Genomic DNA, 11,498 nt, shown 5'->3' on the forward strand with positions numbered 1-11,498 from the left:
CACTCGGACCAGTCGCCCAGGACCCACTGGGAGGTCAGCATCGGTCGGATGACGTTGGCCGACTTCTTCTCTTTGCCTTTCTGCTTGCTGAAAGGGACGTCCTTGGGGATGAAGAAGGTGTATTTGACTTTGGGCGGGAAGACCTCGCTGGCAATGGTCAGCAGCTGGACCGTCAGGGGCTCTGGGAGCTGTCGGAAGCTCTAGGGCCAGGTAATTCCCGTCGTGACGGACCCCTCGGTGGCTGCGCTGCTTGATGTCGATGTTGGTTGCCCCGGCAGGGATAGTGACGATGTCATTGTAGCCATATCTGCAGGGGGAAAGGGACACGGTTATTTTCCTGGACTCATTAAGAGGAAACTCATGCAGGCGGTGGCACTGGGTGAGTGGGATCATGGCTCTGAAGCTCTTCCTCTGTAACCCAGAGTGCTCAGGAGCTGGAAACTAAAATTCCACCCTGACATGACTCATGACGTGGGGCCAGCAGCATCATTTTCCACGCAGCCCCACGGCTGATGCTGCAGTCAGTAATTAGGTTTAGAGTATTTTGGAAGAAAGCCTTTGGGTCAAACTCTGCTCTCAGTCACCCTGGCCTCCCTAACCCTGATCTTAATGGGATCTCTTCTTGGCTGAAGCTACCATGCTAATCTCTCTTTAGTCAACCACAAACAGTTCATAGGAGAGAGGAAGCCCCATTTCAGCTGGCTCTCTGGAAGGAAACCATTTAGGAAATCTAATTTGACTGCATGAGTCACCCCACCACATGGAATTGGACTCGTTGGGTTTTTGTTATGATCTTTTCAACAAAAGCCTTATATTCAGCTCTTGGGCAAAGCAATGGAGATCTTGGGAAAGGGAAGCGCTGCCTTGATGCCCATGTCCCAGGACTAAAATTCACTCCAAAGCCCAGGGAAACATTATTGAACTATTCATATCCCTCATCAGCCCTTGAAATGTGTCCAGTGTCACTGCGCTGGGGCGAGATGCATATTGTCAACTCCTCAGGGCAGCAGATTTATTTGCAGTGATGTGCTGAGCCCATTGCCAGTGTCAGCACCAGCTAATGAACTCTGCTTGGGTCACGTAATGCTGCCCCAGAATAAGCTCAGCGTAAGCTCTGGAGTTTGGGGAGGAGACCAAGGTGTTGCAAGGATGTTTGTATGGCTGCAAACCCGTTAGTGGCACAAAGGGGAAGCCAAACACTCCTTGTGCCTGGCTCATGCAAACTAGGTGTGGTGCTTCAGGTGCAGAAAGCAAACTGGTTTTATGTGATCTAGGAAGAGTCCTAATATTCCTAGCCTAGCACAGAAAGGAGAAAGAAGGGAGACTGTCTTTTTCTCCCCCCAGCCTGTCTCTGTAGACACCTTCTCTTCTTACTTGGATCGGTTGAGTGAGCCAGATATTTTCCTGCAAGTCGAGCCGTTGCCACCACACACCCCACACTTGTCCAGCTTCTTGGAGGACCCGACTACGTGATCACAGCCAGCCTTGATGCACTGCCCATGGACGCAGATGGAGAGGGTCTCTGGTCCACACAGCGTCCCGTCGATCACCTAGGAAAGGTGATATGGAGGAGCAATTAGAGGATTTGATCTGAAACAGCCTAACGAGAGGTGATTATCATCACCAGGCATCCTACCTTTGCCTCAAAGACTTTAAATTCACTCCTCCCTCTGGCTCGGCAGAAGAGTTTGCACCGGTCTCGGGGTGACACTCCTGCATACTTGGGGACCCACTCCAGGCGATTCCCTTCCAGATCCGTAAAGTTGTAGCTGTTGTACTTCTCACACTGCTGCTCCCGGAAGCTTTTGCCTGAAAGGAAGGGCAAAACTTGGCCCAAAAGGAATCACCGTCTACTGCAGAGATGTGGGAGTGAGCTGAGGATAGCAGGAGCGTGTGGCGAGCGTGCAAGCAGAGGAGGAGTGCCACACACACCTGTCACCCAGCCAGAGGGGATCACAACCCTCAGCAGAAGCCCCCTCCCCCAAAATGTGGATATTCAAGGGAGAGTGGAGCAATCCCAGGTGACGGGTTCTGGAGAAACAGGGGTGGGAAGTGAGCACGTGTTTGGGAATCACCCCCTTCCAGCGTGTGGGTGCCGAGCTGGACTTACCGTCGGGCGGGCACTCGTCCGTGTGGCAGGACTGGTACTTGGCACGCTGGCCCTCGCAGTACCTCCCGCCGTGCTGGGGCCTGGGGCTGTCGCAGTGCCGGTAGGAGAACTGCACGCCGCCGCCGCAGGTCCGGGAGCAGGAGCCCCAGGGACTCCACGGGCCCCAGCCGCCGTCCACCACCGGCTGCAAGAGAGCACGAGAAGCTGCCAGATCCATCCCTGAGCCTGTCTGTCCCCGGCTGTTCACTCCCAGCAAAGGTCTGGAGCAACGCTGAAATCCGCCCCCAGCTCCTCTCCCCGGGGCCCCGATCCAGCAAAGCACTTAAGCACATACTTCTCGTGAAGTTATTACTGACTTACACCACTCCGTTCATGTGCTTAAAGTTAAGCTTGGGTTTAACTGCTTTGCTGACTGACTCTGAAATCGTTGCTAATTCCTCCAGCAGGGCAAAAAGGGATGATTTAATTGCAGAACTGCGGCTGTTTGCTCTGGTTCAGACCAGCCCATGCCTCGGCAAAAGGCACGACAGAGTTTATCTATGAGCTGGGCTCGCTGGTAATAAACTTTAATGAAAAGGGTCGTTGAAGAGAGAGGCGTGTAGGTGTGGTGCTGAGGGACGTGGTTTAGTGGGGACCTGGCAGTGCTGGATTCACAGTTGGACTGGATGATCTTAAAGGTATCTTCCAACCAAAACGATTCTGTGATTCTATGATTCCAGGATATCCAGAGAAAAAAATCAGGTGAAGCCAAAGCTAGTCTAGGACATAGCAGGACTGGGGTCAGAGCTTTGGGAATCTCTTAAAGGGTCAGTGCCCAGTCCCCCCATTACCTGAGGCTTCAGGGCATCCTGGGGCAGACAGCGTCCATCCCAGCACAGCCCGCTGGCTTTGCACGGGGTGCCATCGGCCCAAGGCAAGCTGCCATTCTTGGTGTGGCAAAGGTGCTCCCCGCTGCCAGTCCTGCACCAGAGCTGGGCGCAGATATCCTCCTCTGTGGTGTTGGGGCAGTGCTGGAAGTCCTTGCCAAAGATCTGCTGGCATTGTTGGTCCAGGCTGTACAGGGCTCCTCGGCCAGGCAGCTCGGCAGGCAGGGAGAGGGGGTCGGCTGGGGCATCAAGCAAGCAGTCACCTGGGAAAGGCAGAGATGCATCAAGCCTTGTCACCATGGATTGCACCAAGCAGGACACGGTAAACCTGTCTGTGGTCTGAATTGCCTTCCCCTTTATCCCTCCAAGCACTGCAAAGAGCCTGAGCAATAAAAGGAAAAAGGGGTCTTAAGTGATGAGGTTGCTGAAGCAAGCCTTACCGTGCCCTCCGTCCAGGAACTCGGTGAGGTACATGGCACTGCAAGGAGACCAAGGCTGGGTCTTGTTCAAGTGGATGAAAAGAGGAGCCATCATGTGGTGCTTGCCAAGGGGCCCAAAGAGCCGCTCACAGGTCTTGGAGTCATCGTGGGGCATGCTGAGCACGTGGCCTGGGGGCAGAGAGCATCAGTGAGCTGCAGCCTCCCAGCCCTGGCCCTGCTCTGCTGCAAATGACGTGTGGACAGCTGGGAGCACCTAGGAGTTACCAAGCAGTTGCTGCAAAAGCTATTTGCTTGGATAAATCCAAAGTGATAAACAAAATGGTGTGTGCTGCTCTACCTCACAGCTACAGCCTGCTGTACACGGGGCAAAGAAGCCAAAATCAGTCAGCTCTAAGGGTGGCAAATCATGGAGAAGGAGTGCTTGGCCCCACACCTCAGCTCATCACATCAGACAAATGCACAGATTTACTGCAACTCAGGCACCTCCAAGTGCCTTTGCTGGTGCAAAGCAGCTCCTGACAGTGCCAAGCTCCCCAGCGCTGCCCAAGGCTTGGCTGGCGGTCCCCAGCTGGGGGATGCTGGTGCTGGGCTGTGCCACATCCCTTCCCAGCAGCAGTACTGGCCACACTGGGCTGAAAAAGCAGAAAAGGAGAACCCCCCCGGGGAGGGGATGCCTTACCCAGTTCGTGAGCCAGGGTGTAGGCTGCCTGCAGGCCCTCGTCCTCGATCACCGAGCAGCTTTTGTTGCGGTCACACATGGTGCCGATATCCGCCACGCCCAGCGTGTCACAGCTTTGGTGGCCACAGAAGTCCTGTTTGCCAGCAGCGCCGAGGAGGGGTAAGATGGGGTGAAGGGGTCCTCCAATATCTCCAAGCAGAGCTGGGCAACCCACTGGTGCTCTTCATCCCACATGCAACCACCCCCCCAACCCCCCCCCCCCCGCCACCTTGCTTTGCGGTAAGCTCCATCCTTTGCGTGGTGGGGGGATCCCACCCTCCAGGATCACCTCGATCCCTTTCCTCTCCCCACCCTGAGCATCCCCAAGGGACCCTTCAGACCTGTCTTGTCAGCAGGATTGCAGTGTCATAGTGCTCCGGGTGCCGGTCGCTGGGGGGGTTGAACCTTTGCTGCCAGCTACAGAAGTTGCGCAGGGTGAGCCCACCATTGTCAGACACCTCTGGCCCCGCGGCCACCTCGTCCACCACCAGCACCTTCACCACCACCAGGTTGATGGAGTTCTTCAGGCTGGGGTGCTTGTAGATGCGAGCTGCCATTGACATCAGAGTCAGGATGTGGTTCTGTGGGGAAAGAGAGGGGCAGGCAAAGTCTGGGTGAAACCTTTGCCATGAGGCTCTTATTTTTTTTTGTTAGGAAAGGAGAAATCAAGCTCATTTTTGAAGCCTACCACATCCAGATTGACTCAGGCAGCCACCTGGGTTGATGGACTAAGTGCTGCCTTTGCTGTACATGACGCTTTACTCCTTGTGCCAGCGGGAAGAACGGGCAGGACATGCCCACCCTGGAACGCCTTTTCCACCTGCCATGAACCCTTTGCACCCAGATGCCCTTCAGGAAAACCTCACAAGTCCCTGCGAGTGCTCCTGCATATTTCCAAAGCATTAACCCTGCCCTCTCTGCCCCTGGGCAGGAGCCGCCTCACGCACCACGTCTCGGTGGTGCAGATCCACCCTCGCATTGCAGTGAAACTCCTGCCCACACTGGTCGGCAGGGTTTGAACCCAACATCCACCGTGACAGACCAGGGTCAAAGCACTTTGGTGGCTGAGCCTTCTCCCAGCAGCATCCCCTGCTCAGGCAACTGGGACGCCCAGAGATTACTTAATACGTCAGACGCGCCAGCCGTCTTTAGGCTGATGTAAACATCTTATCAGAGCATCGAAATTCCTCTTCTGCTTGGCACCCATTCACAGCCCCGGAGTCAGGAGAAAAAAATGCAGTTATTACACAATATAGTATTGGGAAAGAGAAAGTGTCTTCTCCCCTCCCCAGACGAATTACACCCCACGGTCTCCCTTCAGCGCCACTAAACTGGAAGGGCTCGGTGGAGGCCCTCTCCAATGCCTGACTGTCACTCAAAATCCATGTTTCCTGAGTGGAGCCAGCTCTGCACACTCATCCATTGCAATGCTGCTGGGACAGTGATATGCACAAAATGCTGTTTTCTTAGCAAATGGAGGAGATGTTTAAGGAGATACTCCCTTCCTCTAACAGCAATGGCAAATCTGCTGCACTGAGAGCCGCTTGCCCAGGGTGGTTGTGGCTATTTTAAATTACTCTGCCACATTTTATCCTGTCGCTTGGAGCTCCTTGTAAACAGATGTTTTGCTTCAGCAAGATGTATCCCAAGTCCTCCCCGGCTCATTATCCAAAGGCAGGCCCCAGCAAGGAGGATGGGAGTGCTGAATAGACTGGTTTATTTAGACTGGTCAGATCTCCACGACATGACTCACATCCCAGCCTGAAGCATGCAACAAATGTGACAGAGAAGCCACCTCTGTTGCAAGAAACCCAGGTGGGGTCCTCACAAGCTGTTGCTTCAGGGGACTGAGGGAATTTTTTATCCCATGGGGAAAGTCCATTGGGAACCTTCTGAAAAATATCACAAAGCCTACTTAAAATTACACACGAGAAGACCTAGAAGGGGAACTGTGCACTGTCATTTCCAAGGGAGCAAACCCTACCCCATCCTTTTCCATCCCTTTGCAGGTTTCTTTCCATCCTAGTAGCTGTTACCCAGGAGCATTCAGTCTCCCCTGGGACACCATACCCTCACATCCTCAGGGTTCCATCCAGCCAAGAAACTCTTTCAGTATCAGGGATAGAGGGCCTCAGAAAACATCCGTCTGCCTTCCCTTCATCTGGAAAGTGAAGATGGAAAGCAGACCGAACAAACAGCTCTTTAGTGCAGATTAAAAGGTCAAATTCACTTGTTTGACCATCTGGTGTCTATTTATACCCATCCCTGCACTGAGTGGGAGATGGTTTGGTTTCAGATGGACCCTGACTGCTCTGGGGAGAGCAGCAATCCACCTGCACCGTTTCAGCTTGGCCAAGGGTTTGGAACTGGGGCCAAAATAAAATTACAGGATCCCCAGGGCTCAGGAGAGGCTGAATGAGCACTTGTGGCCAACAAGCAGCTACAGACGAGCTCAGTCCCACTCGGCCCGTCCTCCCTGTGCCTTCACAAACAGGCTCTGGCTTGACAAGCCACCCAAAAAGGAATGTCACCTTCTCTGGGGTTTCCTTCCCAGCATCCGAGCAGAGGATGTGGGTACTGGGATCAGATGTGGGGCAGCCACAGGGTCAGGTCTAGGGAGCCCAGAGATGCAAATGGACTCATTTCTGCCTCCTTGCAAGACACTGCAGCAGGCACAAGGCACTTCTCTGCCATTTCCAACCACTGTCCCAGGAGAACTTGGCAGAATTTCTCTTCTGCTGGGAACTTACAGATGGAAAATCAGCCCCTTACCTGCTCTGAGAGGAGAGTACACCAGCCCAAGCCCAAAAGGATCACAGGAGCATCCCTCCTCTGCCCCATGCGCTGCCTTTATGGCCAAGCAGGAGCATTACAGCCCATTAGTGGCCCCCCCACAAACCTCCTAAGTTTTCTTCTCTGGCTGGGTCATTTCCCTCCCCAAAATGGTGTGTGTGTGATAGGTGTGCCTTTTGCCCAACACCCCTGCATTACAGCAGCTCTGACATCCTTCCTGCTTCAGGGAGAGCTCTAATCCAGGCACACAGGTACCACCAGCATCGCCCAGTGTGAGACTGCCAGCAGCCAACAGCAGGGAAACAGAAAAAAAGAAATATAAATCAGAGCATGGGGAACTGAAGTGGTTGTTTTTAACCTGATAATGTTGAAGGATTTTGCGTTCTGATGCAGGCTCTTGCAAAATCTTTCAACATTCTCCTTCGTGGGAACCACTTGGAAGCTGAATTCTGCAGAGATACCCGAACTGTGGCGTAGTTTTGTTTTAGTTTTTTAATTATTATTATTTTAGGGGGAGAAACAGGGCTTACACAGACATTAACTATTACTGTGGTATGCACATAATGATCTAATATCAGCGGACCCACCCAGTGCAGAAAGATGGCAGGGAGCAGCTGTGCAACAACCCAGTGCAACTCGCCTCCTTCTGACACACGTTCCCCAGCTCCTTGAGATTAATGCTCAACCCGACCTGGGGCTGTAGGTTTGTTTGTTTGCTCATAGGATTGTTTGGGTTGGTTTTTTCCCCCCCCTCCTTACTCCCTAGAAACCAGAATTTCTTTAAGGGGGAAAAAAAAACAAACTCTGAGATTTCTGGAGTGTGGACAGATGGAAGGAAGAAAACAAGGGGTCAGATGTGAGGGCTTCCCAGCTTTTAAAAAATAACTGGTAAGAACATATCACAGCCTGTCTCTCTCCCCTGAAGTGATGTCCGTGGTGCCCACTCTGCCAGCCTCATCCTGGGGTTTGAAACCAAGAATTTCCTCGAAAAAATGTGTGCGGCAGCCAAGGGAAACAGGGGGCAAGCTGAAGGTGAGACACCTTTCCAGGCTATCAACGTGCCTGGTTGCGCTCCTGCTTTCCCAGGAGGAGCCCCATCTCCATTTACAACAAGATCCGCCCCTTTTCTTTCCCTCTTTTCTGAATATTTGGGGCTGACCTGCAAAAGAAACCCTTTTTTTTCAGGGCAGGAGAAACTGTGGCACACGCGGGACCGGTACCTCTTGGCAGAGCCGGGTGAAGACGAAGCTGAAGCCCATCCCGAGAGCATCCCGGGGCAGAAGCGCTGCAGTTTGCTGCCGGGCTGCCCCAGCGGGAGCTGGCTCCCTGCACGCTGTGCCTTTCATACCGAAGCCCTGGATAATCGGCGGTCACGGCGCCAGCGGCGGGGCCGGGCCGCGGCAGCTGGTTAACATTACGGGCTGACGTGAGGAAGCGAGCGCATCGGCCAGGGAATATTTAGGGAGGCTGCTCGCCCCTCCGACCCCTTGCACTGAAGCGGATGCGGGCTCAGGGTCACACCCAGGGGACAAATCCCTGAGGAAAAGCACCAGCGATGCCGGAGGGCGGCATCAGCGCAGGTCCCTTTTTGCTTTGCAAAGATTCCCTTTAATCCCGCCCCGGGTGCCTTTGGGATGGGCTCGGGCTCCTTTTGTCAAGGGATTAAGCGAACTCACTCGCTCAAGCTGCAAAATATCCTAAAGTGAGCCTAGGAGCGGGACATGAGGGGACCTAAGGCTTCAGGGTGTCTTTGGCTTTTCCTCAGGTTAATTTTGATGGTCTGGGTGTGGGGGAGCCGGCAGTGGGACCCCAGCAGTGCCCCGTGCCGTGCGCTCCTGTACAAGGCTGCTCTTAGAGAGAAGGGATTGCAGGAGCACTCCTAAAACCCCATAAACAAAACCAAAAAACAACCCACCCAAACAACAAACCAAAACGCTGAAGCCAGGCAAGGAATCCCAGCTTAATCAGGCTGATCTGATTTTGCCCTGCTCCTCAGTCATTACCAGCTCTTGAGTCGGGCATGGCAGATTCCTCACTAGCAAGAGAGAAGGAAAAGGGGATTGTAGCCATCATGTTTGCAGAGGAAAGCTTGGAAATGTGCCTCATCTGCACCAAAGAGACTGGAGAAATCCCACCACAGGAATCCAATTCTGCTGCCAACTGGCTGAGGATGCTGCGGCTGGTTTTTGTAACCACTTTAGGTGTCTCGGCAAACATCCCCTGAGCCTTGCAGAGCATCCCTGCAAGTGCAACCTGCGCTGCAGGTGCTCAGCTCAAATGCCCTTTCTCAGGTATGTCAGAGGCATTAGCCTCTACTCTGTCTCCGTTTCCTGTACTCAAAACCCCCACTTAATTCTGTTCACGATGCTCACTGACCTTTTTTTCCCTGGCGTTTTGGGTCCTCTGCAGCGAAAATACAAAGGATAACTTGTGTGTCCAGCCTGGGGGCTCACAGCCACGCCTGTATAAGCTGGTTCTCCTTAATCACTGCAGGTCTCATCCTGCCAAGTCTTCTATGACCTTCCAGCTGCTCACAGGTATTTTTGCTCAGCACCATCCTGTGCTGAGCAAATCCAAATACTATGCCTCCCCCAACACCTCATCTCCTGCAAACATCAAGCTCAATTTCATGTCTGGTTCTGTTCCCATTTCATCTTTTCCCACTGGTTTACACGAGTATTGATAGAGGAAGAATTAAGCTCTTGTTCCCTAAATTAGGTTAACAGCTGAGCTTTAAGGCTCAAATTGATTAGAAATAAATCATCAACAGCATTTTCCTAACAACAGCATGGCATTGATTATAGCTTGCAATGCTTGAAAGCATCTTATGGTGACTATCTCCTACTTGAGCTATTACAGCTTATGCAAGAAAATAACTGGGAACACAAACAATGCTTGTGACCTTTAATAAATATTTGGTAATTAAAGTGTGGTTAGGGCAAGAAGTCACCATATAAATATGGTTTCTTCTGGTTCAATATTTCTGCTCCATGGGCATCTCCTAGTCAGCGCTCTACAATCTCACCAGCACAAGCAAACCATCACTGGTTTTGGCCCCAAAACTGTAGGTATTTAGAGAGAAGCGAGATGGCTATTTGGCCTCCTGAGCTAGCAGCTTCTCCCTGCATTTTTTGTTGCTGAGAACAAAAGGCATAGTAACACAGCAGGTGGCTTTTTTTCTCCGCGCTGCTGCATGAGAGCTGGCTGAAGGTTTCTCCCAAATACTTTACTTAGAAATGGTTTTGCACTGTTCCTCCAAAAGGAGATCTTTAAAGGCTTCCTTCCCAACAAGAAATACCCTGAGAGGTGATGCAGAGGTATTGCTTTTGGGGACAAAGATGGTAAAATGGAAGCCAAGCAGGCTGCAAAGTCAATGATAACTAAGGAGGGAGCTATTGTGGTCCTACCGGGCAGCATTTTGCACCCCTAGGGCTGTACCAGCCAAACCACAGCAGGGTACCAGCATTTCAGCCCCTTGGTCATATGTATGTGCAGCTTGGCAGTGTTCTGAGAGATGCCATGGCACAGATTTACCCAGAGGGTTGTTGTTTCTTCCCCAGCTCAAGCTAGGCACTATCAGGATTTTCCCCTCAAAATATATTCCCTTATTTGCAGCAGGAGGCAGACCCTTGGGTGCTCCTTTAAAACACTGGGTGCAGAAGATGCAATACACTATCTTCTCCTGTCCTCTCAGGCAGTCAGAGCCCAGCTGCACACTGTGGGGAGACTCACACCCACCACTTATATTTCTGTTGCTCAAAAATTCAGGTTGTTCCACTGCAAGCTCTGCATTTCACTGCTGTGAGCTCTGCAGGGGTTGTCTTCATGTGCAGCATCCATTGCTTCTAGACCCTCTGCTATCTGTTCCTGCCAGCCTGGTTTGGTGGCAGACAAGTAAAAGCAAGCAAGGGCTAAACCTCGAGGGATGCTTAGCAGCTGAAATCAGCTGGAGCTCCCAGGTTTAGCATTTCTCAAGGTCCAGCCCTGCTTGAGTGGGACTGGAATTAAGCCGCTGCTGTATTAGGAGTGGAGCAGCTGGACGAAGCCACCAGGGGAAGGATAAAATGGGCAGAAATGGCAAAACCCAGCCCCAGTTCAGCTGCTCAACTGCACTCCACTGAACTCAAGGAGTCCTCTAACAGTCCTGTACCCAACCCACCCACTGCAGAGGATGAGCAACTTCAGCGCACAGTTATCCCCTGCAAAGACCCAAGTGCTTTTCAGGCCATGTGAACTTCAGCTGGGACCCGAGCAGCCCATCACTGTGCGAGGTGTGGCACTGGGAGCCGGCTTCGCCAGAGGCATAAAACATAACCTGAAAGCAGCTACTCAACAGCTCTGTAGATGGGTAGGAGGAGCTGAGAAGCCAGAATCTCCACGAAACCTGGCCACGGGCAGGCTCTCTGCAGCCAGAACACGTTGCAGGAGGGGGAGAGTTTCTGGCGTTGCATCTGCTCAGCCGCTAACAGGTGGCTCAGGAGCGGGGCTACACATTACTCAGCCCCTGGTTTATTTACTATTTGGCCGGAGCTCCTGTCCGGAAGGGAGCTAAGGCCATCGCTTTGCAGCCC

General features: G+C 52.6%; 1 protein-coding gene across 1 annotated transcript; it reads right to left on the reverse strand.

Annotated features, from left to right (window-relative positions):
• Nucleotides 1-8: 8 nt before the first annotated feature.
• ADAMTS8 (ADAM metallopeptidase with thrombospondin type 1 motif, 8) lies at nt 9-8,186 on the reverse strand (the record flags this gene model as incomplete). Its single annotated transcript, XM_008938764.1, is given in 10 exon segments — nt 9-195; nt 197-307; nt 1,375-1,550; nt 1,637-1,809; nt 2,111-2,294; nt 2,941-3,239; nt 3,417-3,584; nt 4,096-4,228; nt 4,476-4,715; nt 8,148-8,186. Coding segments are annotated over 10 exon segments (1,710 nt in total), but the record flags the coding sequence as incomplete, so codon positions are not given.
• Between the last annotated feature and the right edge of the window lie 3,312 nt (nt 8,187-11,498).

The sequence above is a fragment of the Merops nubicus genome, unplaced genomic scaffold (genome assembly GCF_000691845.1).
Source record: "Merops nubicus isolate BGI_N331 unplaced genomic scaffold, ASM69184v1 scaffold15024, whole genome shotgun sequence".
NCBI classification, from domain to species: Eukaryota; Metazoa; Chordata; class Aves; order Coraciiformes; family Meropidae; genus Merops; species Merops nubicus.